Source organism: Arvicola amphibius, chromosome 11 (genome assembly GCF_903992535.2).
Source record: "Arvicola amphibius chromosome 11, mArvAmp1.2, whole genome shotgun sequence".
In the NCBI taxonomy this organism is placed as follows: Eukaryota; Metazoa; Chordata; class Mammalia; order Rodentia; family Cricetidae; genus Arvicola; species Arvicola amphibius.
In genome coordinates, this window is record NC_052057.2 from 70,480,850 (window position 1) to 70,497,135 (window position 16,286).

The 16,286-nt window shown below is 39.7% G+C and overlaps 1 protein-coding gene across 9 annotated transcripts in view; it reads left to right on the forward strand.

Annotated features, from left to right (window-relative positions):
* Window positions 1-16,286, forward strand: part of Eya1 (EYA transcriptional coactivator and phosphatase 1) — a 137,656-nt gene that overhangs the window by 37,871 nt on the left and 83,499 nt on the right. For 6 of the 9 annotated variants that reach the window (XM_038347576.1, XM_038347577.1, XM_038347578.1 and 3 more), the window contains exons 6-7: window positions 11,626-11,708; window positions 12,095-12,281. In XM_038347576.1, coding sequence (XP_038203504.1) covers window positions 11,626-11,708; window positions 12,095-12,281 — 270 coding nt within the window. The remainder of the gene's footprint in view (window positions 1-11,625; window positions 11,709-12,094; window positions 12,282-16,286) is intronic. The other 3 variants (XM_038347573.1, XM_038347575.1, XM_038347574.1) reach the window with 1 other exon arrangement.

Below are 16,286 nucleotides of genomic sequence, written 5' to 3' on the forward strand. Positions count from 1 at the left end.
CATGTAGCCCTGGCTGGCCTCAGACTTGTCATTTAGTCTGGCTAGTCCTGAATTCCTAATCCTCCTGCCCCAGTCTGCCAAGTGCTGGGTTTATAGGCATGTGACAGCAGAACAAGCCTAAGTATCTTCAAAATTCATCTTTTTTAATGTTAAAAAATTATTTATGTATCTAGTTGTATGTCTGTGTGGTGTGGTATACTTACTTGTATGTGTGGGGTAATTTCTGTGTGAGGGTATGTATGTGTGGGGTGGTAATGTCTGTGAGAGTATGTATCTGGGGGCAATGTCTGTGTGAGGGTATATATGTATGTGTGTACAAGGGGTATGTGTGTGCATGTGTGTGCGCGCGCGTGAGAGAGAGGTGTCTGTATAAAGGTATGTACATATATGGGGGAGTACCCAGAATAGTGATTTCTCTCAACCACTGAGTCTTCTCTGCAGTCCCCAATACATGTCTTACAGCATGTGTGTGTGTGTTAACCATCTATAAAATAACTTTCAAAATTTCTCAACTTGTATTAATTTATAATGAATAACATTGCTCCTTTGTTTAATTTCTTTTTGGGCTGTGGTATAGACCAGATATTGCCCAGCATGTGCAAGACCTCAGGTTTAATTCCCAAATGGAACAAAAATGTCTCTACTAGCTAAAAGACAAGTCAGAGTGTAGGTTAGCAATCTAGGATATTTTTTTCTAGTTTTCTCCATCAAAAAGGAGGAACTTTTCAATTATTAAAATATAGGATGGGTACTCAGAGTTAGCTGCTAGGGTGGCATTGTCACCAGGAGAAACACTTGGGCTGTTTAGATAACTCGTGTCAGCTGAAGTGCAGTACATGCCGAGGAACTTGGAGAGAGCAGGTGCCCATCACTTCTCCCAGCACCTCCAGACTCAGAGGGATAGCATAAGGATGGAGTTAGAGCTTTGACCCTGGGTACAGAATATAGTTCTGGAGCTAGACAGCTTCCTCCTGGTCAGGCCCTGCCATCTACCTCCATTCCCTATCTTAGGCACATAGGAGGTGGCATCCCACCTCTCCTGGACACAAAGAGACGTAGCATTAAGGCTTTATGTACAAATTATTTTGACCCACATGGAGTCTATTGTGAAATATCCCATGGTGATTTAACTTACTATTTCCTCTGTGGTGGTGAGCAAGTGATCAATATTTTAATTATTAATATTATGATGTTCCAAATTTTGTGATAATTCCAGTTTAGGAAGCATCACCTACCTTATTTTCCAAAGGGGGTAGGGTATTTATGTGTGTTTTTATGTGTAATATAAATATATATATATGTAACATATATTTCTATATATGTATATGTATATGAAGTATGATTAATGTTTCCTGTATTTAACAAAATATATTTTAATACTAACCCCCAAATTCCAATAACCCAATAACCAAAAAGCACAGAAAAGGAAGGAAATTAAAAAAAAAAACAGAGATAAATCTAAGTAACGTTTTAACAGAAGGGAAAATTGCTGCTATGAAGAATCAGGATTTTTTGTACAAAAGGGTGCAGGGAGTGGGTGGGTAAAAGTGACTGAGAGCAACTTGGAGTAGACGAAAGGTTGAATTGGTGACCATGGCGGTGGGTGTTGGTGAGTGAGACCAGCAGGAAGCAGAAGAGCTATTGGCAAAGAAATAACCGGACTTCAGGTGTGCTTGACTCACGTTTCCACTTGGAGAGCAAGGAATAGGTAAGAAGAAGCAAAGAGAAGGTGGCAGTCATTTAAACATCAGATCGTTCATAGTTCAGAAGCTTGGGGGACAATGGGTGTGCTTATAATCCTAGACTCAGCCTCATGCTGAGGCAGGAGGATTGCTTTGTGTTCTAGGCTACAAAGTACCAAGACTCATTGTGTCATATCATATCATATCATATCATATCATATATCACATATATCATATCATATATCATATATCACAGTGACCCACTGTGAAATAAACAAAGGAAAAAGGAGTTCAGGAAGAAGGTGGGGGTGTAACACGCTCTCTACTACCTGAAAAACTTTAATGGTCACATGTAGATGGGCCTCTGGGACAGGAGAGATAGAAGAGAAAAGAGAGAGACAGAGAGGGAGAGAAAAGACAGAGAGACAGGCAGAGAAGCAGAGAGAGAGAGAGAAAAGAAGAGACGGGAGGTGAACCTTTCTTTTAAAAGGGAATCTAGGGAACATGTATAACAAGTGCTCTTAGTGGCTGCTTCTGAGGACCTGCCCTAGCCAGGACATCAAAGCAGGCCAGTACAGATGCCTAAATACTAACACCCAGTCACTTAGAAACCGGAGATGCCCTGCTAACCCTTTCCACAGCAAGGTATTTGCTCTAGAAATGGCATTTTCCAAGAGGAATTCTTAGCAAAGATACAGTTTTGAGGAAAATACATACTAAATCCTAAAAAAGAAAATCTACTAAAGTTTTTAAGCACTGTGCTTCCTGACTCAATAACACAGTTAGGTTATGGTTGGAACGCAGCCTTATTTTTAATTTTTCCCTTAATTGCTCTAATTTCTTTGCCTGTCACCTCATACTTATTTCTAAGTTCTTGACTTTTTTATATCTTTTTTTCTAAGTTTCCTTTTTTTTTTAAAGTAACATTCCATTTCAGCTCTTTTAGCGTTTTGTGTTATTTCAAGTGTTGAAAATTACATGGAAATCCCTTGAAATCTAGGTTTAGCAATAATTTGTGACCTTTACCAATTTTATTGTCTGTATGAGTTGTTTTTAGTTAAAAATATATAGAACTATATCAGGAAAGATGAATGGATTACAGCCTTTATTACCAAAGTAAAAAAAAAAAAACAAAAAAAAAAACTTTTCTTTGAAAATAAACGGGAAGAAAAAGGGAAACTTGGCCCATTAAGATCCATCTTCTGTGAAGGAGGAGGCCTTGCTTCTCAATAGCCCATCTGGCTTTCTGCGGTTTCCCCCTGGACCCGCTCTAACTTAGACCGTAGGGATCAGGCCTGATGATGGACGTAGCCCATGGCAAAAAGGCCAGAGAAGGAAAGTAATGGAGGTCTGTGGCAATCCACGAGGGACAGACGGCATCCTGCTTGCTGAGTAGATGCTGCAGAACACTTAAACATGGGCAGGACAGACAGGCCCCAGCGGGTTTCAGCATTCTCCTGTCACCTGGGATTCCAGTTTTAATGTGAGCCCTTGTTCTCTGTGAAGCAGGCCCTTTGACCTATATGTTGCTTTTTTTTTTCTTTTTCTTTTTTGAAACTTTTTAAAAGTTAGAGGTAGACAAAATTCTCTAGGTGAAATCACACACAAAACAGAAGGAAACATAAGCTGCGTTCTTGTTAACTAAGAGAGAGTAACAGAGACATTTTAATGCAAGCCTTTTTGAGGGATGGCGTGTTTTAAAGGTACAGTTGCTTTGTCCCTATGAGACCAGGGGACCCAGACAGGGTCTCCCAGAAGGACTGTTTCTTGTTTGCTATGGTGACAAAGTTCCACCCATTCTCTGTAGGAACCTCTGAAAATGGCAAGAGAAAGCCAGATCTTTGGGATGTACTATCCCTAGGTGACTTTTGTCATTTGCCAGTCTAATAAAACAGTAACAGTGAAGTCTTTTAGTAACAAATCAGTTTGGTTCCAAATTTATCTATTAAATACCATACATGTCATTTTCTCTACTCTTGGTGTACGTATGACTTTTTTGTATAAACCAGAATTGATCCCAATATTTTGAGTATCTGAAACCCTGTCACCTTTATTGATTCAGAAAATCTGAAAGAGTTTGCCTGGTAAATTAGAAAACACTAAACGAGAACACGGTGATAACGGCTATTCTCCATCCTCTGATTAGCTGTGTGAGACGGATATCCTGTGCTTTTGTTGAGGGGGAAGTGCTGCAGGAGGTAACTTTGGAAATAACTCAGGACAAAAAAAAAATGGAAACACAAAAATTTAAATGCACTATAAAAATATAGGATGTAGGGAAGGGTAGCCTTAAGCAAAATCAAACAAGGCTAAAAGACATCACACCATCTGACTTCAGAATATACCACAGAGCTATAATGACCAGGACCGCATGGTATTGGCCTCAAGACAAACACCAGTGAAACAGAACAGAAGTACACAGTCAATTAATTTTCAGCAAAGGTGATAAGAATACATGTTAGAAAAAGATAGCCTGTTCCCACAGTAAGTGCTATGGGAGATGTCCATTCACATGTAAAAGAATGAAACTATGTTCCCTTCTCTCTCACTATATTCAATAAACAAAAAGGGATAAATAAGTTACTATTGCATTCTAAATCTGAATCCTTTCATATGCAAGCAGAACATATTTTCATCAATACACTTGTGATATGCCATCAGCATGTAACTTCACAGAGTGAATAAACTCATAGGCATTTGTCTGCACCATAAGGTTGGCATTCTGCAATGCTGCCGATAGCTGATACTGCAAATTCTGGCCTTTGCATGCTCATGCATTCCCACAAGCTCCCCGACACACTTCGAGCATGCATTCACATTACACATAGATATACATGCAAAGGAAATAAAGTAAATGAATTTAAGGAATTAGCCTCATGGTGCAAAGACTCAAAAGAACTTGTTCAAAGCTGGTCTAGGGAAGAGATACACTGTGATATTAGTAATCCAGGATTCCCAGAACATTCAGCACACACAGGAAGAGTCAAGGAAGGCTATTGGAAAGATAAGGATTGTCTAGGCCTTTAAGAATAGGGAAAATGAATGATGGGGCGAAGCATTAATTGAAGGAAACAGGGCCACAGTGAGATTTCAGAACAGTTTTGACCACATTATAGATAATTAACATAGTGGGCCAAACATGGAGGCCTTGAGCACTGTCTTAAAAAAGATGTATCCTAGCGCCTCATCCCAACTCTCTACCCTAAAGCCCAGTCCTCATCTCAAGGCCGAGATACACATGTACACCCTTACATTTATTAAATAGCTCCCTCATTCGTCTCCATCTTTGGAAGGAGAATCATAGCATTTTGTGGGTCCTGCTTAACCAATGTTGACATGTTGAGCCTTAGGAGTCTAGGATTTTCCCAATGCCACTTCTTTTCCTGTGTTTTTCTTTTTTAAGAAATGATCAAGGAACTCTCACCATACACCTTCAACTTGACTTCCCACTTCTCTATTAAGCTTTCTTTTCCACTGTCATCCCTTCTATGGATGGTAAAATGTGCCCCCTGCTCTTTCTACGAAGTGCTGTGATTCTGTTCCAGTCTTCTTGGTGGCTTCAAGTTCAAGGTTAGGCAGCCCCCTGTCACGGCTTCTGGTGTCTCCTCTGGTGTCACCTCTGGCAATGCTGACCCATCCTTTCCTCCACTGTCCTCATGAGTTTGTGGAATTTGTAAGATGTGTTGATGGAATAAAATTTTGTTTTGTGATGAGACATGCAATCTACCTGTTCCACAAACAGTCTCAACCTTACAAGGAGGCCAACGGACAGGAAAATGCGTGTTCTTTACAAATTTTCTGAAAGAAAAGACATTTTCCAGTGATTCTGAGCTAAAAAGAAGTCTCCTCTCCATGACAAAGAAAGTATGGCTTTTCAAAGTAACAAACTCTCTTAGCAGATACAATTTTCTTAAACTACTCAGTAGAAGGTGCCACCCCCCCATCCTCCTGAAGTGTAACTTCACTAGAAGCCACTGCAAAGTCACCCGAGCAGCCTTCTGCCAAACTTCTCAACTACAATGGGTTCTAAGGAAGGATTACTTCCTCCTTTTATGTGAAATAAAAACCTAGAACATGTCAGCATAGGACATTTCTGATGCATTTCACTTATGCAGACCTTATGTGAACTCCAGTGGGTAGGACTGATACCAAAGTCTGCAGAGCAGCTCTCATCATGGGATTTCCTACTCTTTGTGATCCGTTGCTCAGCTCAGAAAGAGCTGGACTTGGTACAGGCTGGTCTGATGGCTCAGCGGGCACAGGTGCCTGCAGCCAACCTTGACCTGCATTGCATCCTTAGATCCACCTGGCAGAAGATAACCAGTTCCTGCACGTTGGATCTCCACATATGCACTGTGGCACTCAGGTGTGCACATATGCACACATGATGAATATATACATACATAAATATTTAAAAAATATTGAAAGAACTCACCAATGCCCACACAGGTTCTGCCAATGTTTGAAAAATATGATTGTTTGCTTTGTGGACAAAGACAGCTTTTCTTGGTTACATGTGTTTGAAGGAGTTCTTAGATCATCTAGTGAATTCGGTGCTAAAACGCGGTAGTAAAACTGAGACTCTGTGGGGTTATGGAAACATTCAAGCTTTGAGGTTAGACACATTAGTTACCCCAACTGCTGGGATTCTTGGATCTGGGGAGGGTCTCAGACAAACACCTTTCATCGGGGTCTCCTGATCACTCAGAGGTCATCATCAACTCTATCTTGATTGCGTGCATTCAAATATATAAGACAACGCTCTTGCCACTGTAATAGTCAATGCACATGGACACGAAGGACATGTGGACATGGTTCGAACTGAATGGCTTGATGAGGGGGAGCCACACCTCTTAAACTCGGGGTGTTTGGTGCATGTGTATCATGAAATGTTACTAGCTCCCTCGTGGGCGTATCTGGAAGGGGTGAGCAGGAGCGTGTGCGGGATGAGTGCTCTGAGGATTCGGGGCGCCACATTTGATTTGTCACTTAGGCAGCTCACCATGGGCGATTTTCAGTGAATTTCCAATCCCCATAAATCAGGACAAAAAGGTGACCAGACTTAAAAGCCAGGGAGGCTTCTGTTTGAAAATTACATTGACCCCACGCAAACTGTGGTACCTTATCCTAATGATCATTATTTTATCTGAAAAGTTAAAATATTAACCCCTCCTATGACATCAAGTTATGGGCTAGAAAGATAGCTCAGCAGTAAAGGCATTTGCTGCCAAGCCTGACAACCTGAATTCAATTCCTGGATCCCACATAATGGAGGGAGAGAACAGACTCTCACAGATTGTTCTCTGATCTCCACTATACACACACACACACACACACACACACACACACGCACACATACATGTGTATATACATATACACACAAGCACATACAACATACACACACATTCTAAATGTAATAAAAATATCCATGGACATAACCTTTTATATACCCCCATCTCACAAACGACTAACAAGTGTAATTAGTTATTTGTTTATAGGTAAATTAGTAGACAATAAACATTATTAAAATACTGATAGTAAGTCACAGGTGAGATCATACACATATACATATATACAGGTTACAAAGACAGAATCATTAGATTTTTTAAAAAGGTGGGTAGATAAGTGAGAGAAGAATGATCCAGGCTTCTATAGATGGAGGAGGGAGGAGAACTAGATCAGGAGCTTTCTGAGGAAGATGGCTTCTAGACCGTGTGGAATTAAGGCCAGTATTTGATCACAGAAAAGAGGAGTGGTATGGAAGGCATCCGAGAAACAACGTGCTGGCTCACTAGTTAGGCTGGAATGGGCATCTGGGGTGTGGGACTGGGCCTGCTAGGAAGAGATCAAACAAGTGCAGAAGATAAATAGGGATCGCACCAGCTAAGGTCTAATAAACAAGCCCCATAAGGAGCTGGACTTTATACTGAGGGCAAGAGGGAGCCACTAAGAGTTACTTTCCAGGTGGGGGGTGGTGACGGGATCTGGCATGCTCATTAGAGGAAGAGCCTGCCACTTGCACAGGACAGCAGAAGAGCACTGGACCAGTGAGGGGAGGCTGATGGAGAAGACGGTGACTGACAACAAGTATTAGCAGCCTGGACTGTCAGCATCCCTGTTTGCCCCAGTTCTGTGGGAAGAGACCTCGCTCCTGATAAAGGGAATATGGCCTGAGGGCCAGTCTCTAGAAGGTACACCTCTCCCTGAACCAAGTGAGAGCCTTTTGGAAGTTGCATTAAGTCCCTGAGGCCACTGGGGTGCCATTAAACTCCTGCTTCGGCACACAGAGTGGAATGAACTCTCAGCCCATAAATGAGTATAACCGATGTTGGCTTCTAGCTAGTGCACAGTTCTAGAAACAGCATACGTCTGGAAAGTCACTTGGGTACCATTTGGAGTAGTGAACTGTGATTTACTTGGCCCTACCCGAGTGGCCTGTATGTGCCAATATAGCTTCCATGGTCTTTTCTACGTTGTTCCAGGGAATAACTTATGGAATGAAAATATCCATTTAAAAATATATTTTCTATATCTTATTCATTTTCTTGGTGAGTGGGGATTATGGAGGTCAGTATTTATTGCCCAAAATGTGTCATTTAGCTGAAAGTAGCAAGTCATAACCTAAAAATGTACAGTTTAAATTAAAGTTACAGGTCATAACCCAAATCATTTTTCTTATTGACTGTATATAATAACTGAAGTTGAGAAAAGTGTGCTTTTATACAGAAGAAATTTAGATTTATTTCAGATGGAATTTTTAAGTGCTTAGTATTTTTTATCTTTCCTTGTATATCACTATCATTATTAATTACTTACTCTCTGATGTACAAATATAGGAGAAATCCTACTCATGAAATTCTGTGTTTAAAAAGCAAAATCAGCTGGGTATGATGGTGTATACTGTAATCCTAGCACTTGAGAGGCAGAAACGGGTGGCTCTCTGAGTCTGAGGCCAGCCTGGTCTATATGATAAGTTCCAAGCCAGTCAGGGCTATGTAGAGAGACCCTGTCTCAGAAAAAAAGAAAAATAAAGAAAAATAAAACTGATATCATCCTGATAAGTCCTGTGTGGTCACGGTCTATGTTATAACCATCCTTTTATTTCCACCGAATCACCAGTATGAACCCAATACTAGTGTTTAGTGAGCGTATGGATACCCTATGCAAATGAACGTTAACATTGCCGCTTTTTTATTGAAACCTCATTGCTTGGAGTGTTGCTAGTGTGAAAGAGTTCCTTGGCCAAGAGAGGTGCTCTGGACTTGGGAGAAGGACTGTTTCTAAAATGTACAAGAGAAGAAACCTTAAACACGAGTCTGTGTGATGAGTGCATTTGAAGCTACATTAGGAAATATTTTCCTCTGTTAATAAAAGCAACCAATTCTTGAATCTAGCTGTCGAAGTTCATAGATGCTTAATAACTAAGAAAAGAATTTCCAATATACAAAGAGATAAGTATTTTTCTCATTGGGAAAAGTCTAAAGAGGGAAAAGATAGATGCATAAATACATTGGAGAATTTTGTAAGTGTGTGCCAGGATAAACAATAATAATGACACTGTTCTCTATGTATGGGGGTAGTCATTGTACTTTCTGAAGTACTACCTCACATGATGCTTAAAAACCCTCTTAAGCAGGATTTGAAGAGGAGGAAATTATATTTTAGAGTAGGTAGTTGACCTTCCCAGAGTCCAGGCAGCTCTTAATTTGTGCATCAAAAACTCTAAACTGGCCTGGGAGGTGGTTCTGTCCACAAGACACTTGCCTAGCAAACATGGGTTCCCAAGTTCGGATCCCCAGAACCCACATAAAATATCAGCAAGGTGGTGTGCTCTTGTAATCCCAGGGATGATGAGATTGCAGGCCAAGATGGGGGGGGGGGGGGGGCTCCAGCTTGCTCGGCAACTAGACCGCCCTCCTTGGCAAAGTTCCATTCAATGACACACCCTACCTCCAACCAAAAGTGGAAGGTGCCTGAGGAATGACACTTGGGGCCTCCTCTGACCTCTTTGCACGTCCCCAAATGACACCCCTACAACTATGTTTTCTGATTGTTAAGCCAATATTTAAATGTTTAGTAGCAAGTAAATAATTGGAGCAGCAATCACTGTGTTAGTCACAAATCTACTTGCAATCAATGAGCTCACATAGAAGACTCTCCTTGATCTGCCTGCACAGCCGTTGTCTAGCTATCCATTTGCCATAAAATGTAGTCTCTCAAAATTGCTTTTATGTTTTTTTATTTTAGAACCAAGACAGGCTCTGAGTACAAAATTTAGAAATGTACCTTGGCTTCATAGATATACCATGACCATGATTGAATGCTTCATAGATAATATTAAAACTTATTTTTTAAAAAAAAATAGTTATTATATGTGCAAGTGGGCAGATAAAGATAAACCACAGCACATATGAGGAAGTAAAAGACAAATCACCTAAGTCATCTCTTTCTTCTACCATGTGGTCCTGGGGTTCAAGCTCTGGTCATCAGTCTTGGCAGTAAATGCCTTTACCTGCTGAGTCACCTCTCCAGCCCAGGTTTTGTTCTCCTTAACATTTTAATGCTTTCTAGAGTATTTACAGATGAAATAGCTAAAAGTAGTTTTGTTGTTTCATTAGAATATGAGAAAAAAACCTCATGTCAACACCACCCCTAACAATCTTTATTCTGCCACAGAGAGGCTCCCTTGCAGGGCGGGGTTGCTCGGCTTTGCTGTTAGAATCTCCACTGAAGAGCTTCCCTACTAATGAGCTCCCTAAGTAAGCTCCTTACTTTTCCCTGGAGCAAATTCTTGGCAAGAAAATTCTGTGTATTGCAGTGTATAACACATATAAACACACACACACACACGTGCACGTGTGCGCGCACACACACGCACACGAGTTGTTCATTTCTGAGCTTAATCATTTTAGAAATTTAGAAATGCCTGCTAGTTAGACCATCGAAAGTCATGCTTTTGTTTGGCCCAGCTCAGCAGTAGCATTGTGAATGACGTAAGGGAAGAACTCCGTGATGTGTGTGCACAGTGCCTACTGTTCATTGCTGAGCGATGCGGATAGCCGACAGAGACAGTGCTGCGCTCAGCCACACCTGTGGCTCATAAATCTTCCTCTTTAATCTTGGTAGGAAGAATTTCAAGTGCTGCCACGTATTCTCCTATGAAATAAAGTAATGAGGGCCTGCTCAAAGGCCCGTTATAATAGCCCCATAAATAAGGACATCGGGGAGCATTTTAAGTCATTGGAAGTAGGAGCACAGCTTCTGAGCTATCAAGAACCTTAAGGTTGAGCCAATATGATCACTTTATTTTACTGCAAGGAGGGAAAGCAAATATTTGTAAAAATTCACCAAGGGAAAGTAAGAAGGGACTCGTGAGATTGGAAAGGGCTCCAGGGAAGAAAGTGCTCCAATTATATTTTGCGTATTTCATGAAAAGACGTGGAAAACAGTGTGTTTTGTAGACTAAAATGGAAAACTCATTGGCTGGTATTTTCACACAAATACATACCTTTGATTTTAGTTTTTTTTTCTGAATTACACATGCTCTCTGAAATTTAAACTTCTTTACTATAATATAGTATAATTGAAATGGTCAACCATTTTTGGAATATTTAATATTCAATTTTAAATGTGAGTGCAACGTGTGTGTGTGTGTGTGTGTGAGTGTGAGTGTGTGTCTGTGTGTGTGCGCGCGCAGCTTTCAGAGGAGACCTTGTATCCCCTACAGTTGCTGTTAACTGAATTTGGGTACTCGGGAAGAGCAGCAAATTCTTAACCACTGGGCCCTTCCTTCATCCCCTAAAATGGTCGAATAAAACGTTATTCATGACCATGGATTCCAGTGCAGAAGATGGAGCCGGCTCCAACCCTCCCTTATGGGAATAACGTTCTCCTACGTCACTGTGCACGTCACTGAGCAAGCTGTCTTTCCGCTCTGTTCCAGGTAGCAGTTTTACCACGTCATCAGGATTATATGCAGGAAATAATTCGCTCACCAATTCCTCTGGATTTAACAGTTCACAGCAGGTAATTCAATTAGGGAATTTAACTTCTGAAACATTTCAAAGTGCACAATTTTGCATAAAGGAAGAATTGTTTGTATTAAACCATGAGAGCTTTCTTATACTTTTTAATCATTTTCTTTCTGCAATCTCTGTAGCCGTCATTTATGGTGAGTCTTATGGTTTGCAGATGGGTTTCATTTTGTGCTGTGGCATAGAATGGAAGTTCTGAAGGATTTCTACATCCTTGCCTAAGGTTTGCTTGCAAGCCTGAGCTCATGAGTGAATACGTACGTGCTTACATGACGTCACAAAAGACATATAAACACAGCATTTAGTATTTGAATGTGCAGCGTGGGAAATGAGCAGCAGTGCCTTGACCCTCTATTCCCCTGTGCTTTGGTTTGTTAGGACTATCCGTCTTATCCTGGCTTTGGCCAGGGTCAGTATGCCCAGTATTATAACAGCTCCCCGTATCCAGCGCACTACATGACAAGCAGTAATGCCAGCCCAACGACACCGTCGACCAACGCCACTTACCAACTCCAAGAACCACCTTCTGGCATCACGAGTCAGGCAGTCACGGACCCCACGGCAGGTAACCACGTGTTTTGCTGAGTCTTGGCTCGATTCTTATGCTTACCTGTGTTTTTCTGAGGTCGTCAACTCATGCAGTGGGTTGTACCCTTTTGACGAATTTTCATAAAAACTTAACTACTTTGGACTACACAATTGTGGCGCCACATTTATTATTGCTTATTTGTTTGAAAATGTTAATATAATGTATGTAAACTTCTCAAACACAAGAAAGGTTTTATTGATTTATTGGAAAATATTCTCAGTTTTCATTGTATAGTATACATAGAACATAACCTTTAGAAATATACTTAGAAATAACTACTTACTATTATTGATAACTAGATATGAGACTAATTTAATACTACACATGGAATATCCAAATAGATTTCAATATTTAGAATGTAATGTTTTTTTATCATTACATAGTGATTTTCATGATAGCGGTACATTGCTGAAAGTTTGAAAAACTGAAAAATTTCAAAAAATCCCAAAGGGGTATTGTGCAGATCAAGAAGCCGGGCCCATCCTTCCCCTCCCATGGCACACTGTGCATTGTGTAACAGTGTCTCTGATGTGAGCATATCCCGGCCCATCTTTCTCCTCCCACGACACACTGTGGCTTGTACAGCAGTGTGAATTGTTGTGGTCATTTGTTATACTTCTGCCCGCGGCCTTGCCAACAAGTGCTTCTCCAGCTGGGGAATCTTAGCTCCCTTGTCTTTTTTCTTTCTTTCCTTCCACTGGTTTGTTCTTCTGGGGACAAGCAACCATCCAGCATTGTATGCTGACTTTCCTCAATTAATCTTCTTGCATTTGCTCTCAAACCTCTCACCCCATTATCTTAACTTTAAAAACTGGAGCCCTTCATCTCATGGATTATGAGCCCACCTGTTGTTTTCACAAAGTAAGAGGTTTTTCCTGTTGTCTACAGAAGGAATTCAGAGAATTCCTTCATTCTTCTTACTCTGAGGGGAAAAAGAAACTTTAACGGTAAAAATTCATAAACATTAACTGAAAGAATTGGAATGATTTATGAAATATCTGGTAACTTTTTGAGTATTGAATTAACAAATGTATACCTTGATCAAAATCATTTCAGGTATGTTTTTTTTTTCTGAATTATGTAGTCCATTGGGTTAAAGGCAATATTCTGGAATCCTGGAATCCTGGAAAACTGAAGTGTAGTTTCTCGTGTTGTAATGACCCCCAACCATAATATTATTTCTGTTGCTACTCTATAACTGTAATTTTGCCACTGTACTGTAAATTTGCTACTGAATCATAATGTAAATATCTACATTTTCTGATGGTTTTAGGCAACCCACAGATTGAGAACCACTGGTCTAGCATTTCACTTGGAATTACGTTGAATTTCTAGATCAGCTCGGTACAAACTAGTAACCTGACAATATTGAGGTTTTTATATCCATCGGCCTGGAATATCTTGGGTTTCTTTCATTTGGATGTTGTACTTTTCTTCATGCTGTTCTTGTAAATGTCTTCTCTCTTTCCTCCCCCTTTCCTGCTACCATTCCACTGATGATCTAAATAATGGTGTACCGGAGAGCGATAGTGTCATTTCTATGACTTTTCATGTCTTAACCCTGTTATGATCACTTATTTCAGAAGTTTCTCTTTCCCCTCTTAAGGGAAGAGGGTCAGTCTTCATATTGACTAGGGGACAGCTTTCATTTGTGAACAAAGGGTTTCTTTCTTCCACCACAATCTAGGTAGTTCTGGGTTTACTCTTTATTAGCTGGGCTTTCCAGTGGAGTGTTGAATAGGGGTGGGAAAGGAGTTGACTTTCCTGTTCTTATTGTAGGAAGAAGGCATCTAGTTTTTCACTCATTGGGTGGGAGATTAATTGTATCATTCAAAAGTATATCTGTATTAATTCCTTAATATTATATTTTGATCATATTTAACCCCAACTAACTCCTCCCACAACTTGAACCATAGTCACTTCCACTTCTCCCTGCCCCAACTATGTGTCTTCTTTGTTCTTTTTAAAAATAACCCATCAGCTCCAGTCTGTGCTGTCCATGCACTCCTGTCCATGAGGGTGTCCAGTGGAACATGGGCACTGTCAGCGTCTTTAGGTGGCCTTTAGCAGGGGCAGAGCCTTCCCTTTGATCCTACTTTGACATGAGTGGGGCTATTGGGTTTGGTCAAGCGCTTTTTCCACACCTGTTGAAATGTTCGTAACTTTTCTTCCTTAACATATTAGTTTGATGGATTGCAATTATTTTACTTTCCAATGTTGAGCCAACCTTGCATACCTATGATATTCCCACTTGGTCATATTGTATAATTTTTTCTATATGTTCTCGGACTCAGTTGAGGATACTTTCTTGAGAATCTTCACATGATATTTATGAGAGATCCTTGTCTATAGTGTTCATATCCTGTGATGTCCGCCTCTGGTTTTACTATTAGCTAGCTTTATTGCCTAAACTGGGATGCATTCCCTTTGTGTGTGTTTTCTAGGTGACTACAGAGAATTCAAATAGTTTGTTCATTAAATACTTGATAAAATTTACTAGTGAACTTACCTGGGTCTAGTGGTTTCTCTTTGGATCTGTAATTAATTCAGATAAGTAGATCTGTTTAAGTCATCTCCTTCACGGGAGTTTCAGCAGGTTGTTTCTCTCAAGGAATTGGTCCATGTCACCTAGTCTGCCTAATCTGTGAGCGTAATATTGTTTATTAAAAACGGGTTTTGTTTTATTTGTTTGTTTTCTTGAGACATGCAGCCCTGGCTGACTCCGAACTCTTGACCCTTGCCTCAGCCTCAAGGGCGGTAACCATAGACATAAGTGTTCCTGACTCATGATAATTTTATTGTTACTTTAACAGTTTTAAATATCTAGTGATGATTTTCTTCCATTTGTGGTTTTAACAATCTGTACGTCTTCCATTTTCATCAGGATTAGCCTGGTTATGGCGCCGAATTGTTAGCTGTCCTTATTTTAGGAAAGGAGAGGCTCTTTGCTTCTTTTCTTCCCTTCACTTTTTTAATTTTATAGACTTTATTTTCATTTTGTTACTTCCTTATTTTTTAATGTACTTTTGATTTGATGGGTGATTGGGTGACTGATTTCAGGCCTTCTTTCACTGTTTGGTTTCCATGTAAGTTTTGGGTTCACCACAAAATGTCACAGGTCCTTTTTTTTGTTAATTTCCTCCAAAATATGTTTACATAATTTTCATTCCTATTGAAACCCTTTCTTTCAGTGAATTTATAGGAAAGGAAAATCTGAGAACTTTGATGGTATATAATAATTTTTATCTTGATTATTCCTTTTTTATCAATTAAATGGCTTTCTAGCATTTGAGAAAGAATGGTGCTCCTATAAAAGAGGGTATTCATGAAAATTATAATTCCACTGTCTATTAAAAAAATGGAGTAAAATCAGCTGTGTAGTTTCCTGTGAGATCCCAGACGCAAGCAGTGTCAGATCAAATCACAATTTTTGTTAGCTTTAAAATGATGGACTGCACTTGCTTTCAATTTCTTCCTTAAAAGACTGTTTTAGCAACCCAAATTTTTTCTTCACTGTTTAAAATGTAGAAAGATGGGAAAGGAAATTTTAGTGTGTTTCATCTTTTGCTAATAAGCAAATTAACATACCATCTCTTAGGCTTTGGGGTATAAACTGTATAATCTTGTACTAAACCTTTAAATTAATATAACCAAATGTGTGTTTTCAAAAGGATGTATAAAGAATTTGCGACTTGAAAGTATTATTACAAAGGAAATTTTAAAATAAACTGTCTTTTCTCAAAGAAGAAACTAAGTCATTCTTTAATATATATTAAATATAATACATATTTATAATATATAGTATATATTTTACCACATGAATCATGCACACAAGCTCAGTATAGATGTTCGCTCGAAACACAGCTACTATTTCTTGTTAAGTAATTTGCTTTGAAAATGTACTTCTTGCCCCGCATCTCTCAGAACAGTTCCTACTAATTATGGCAACTATCATTTTCATAATAATACGTAATCAAATAT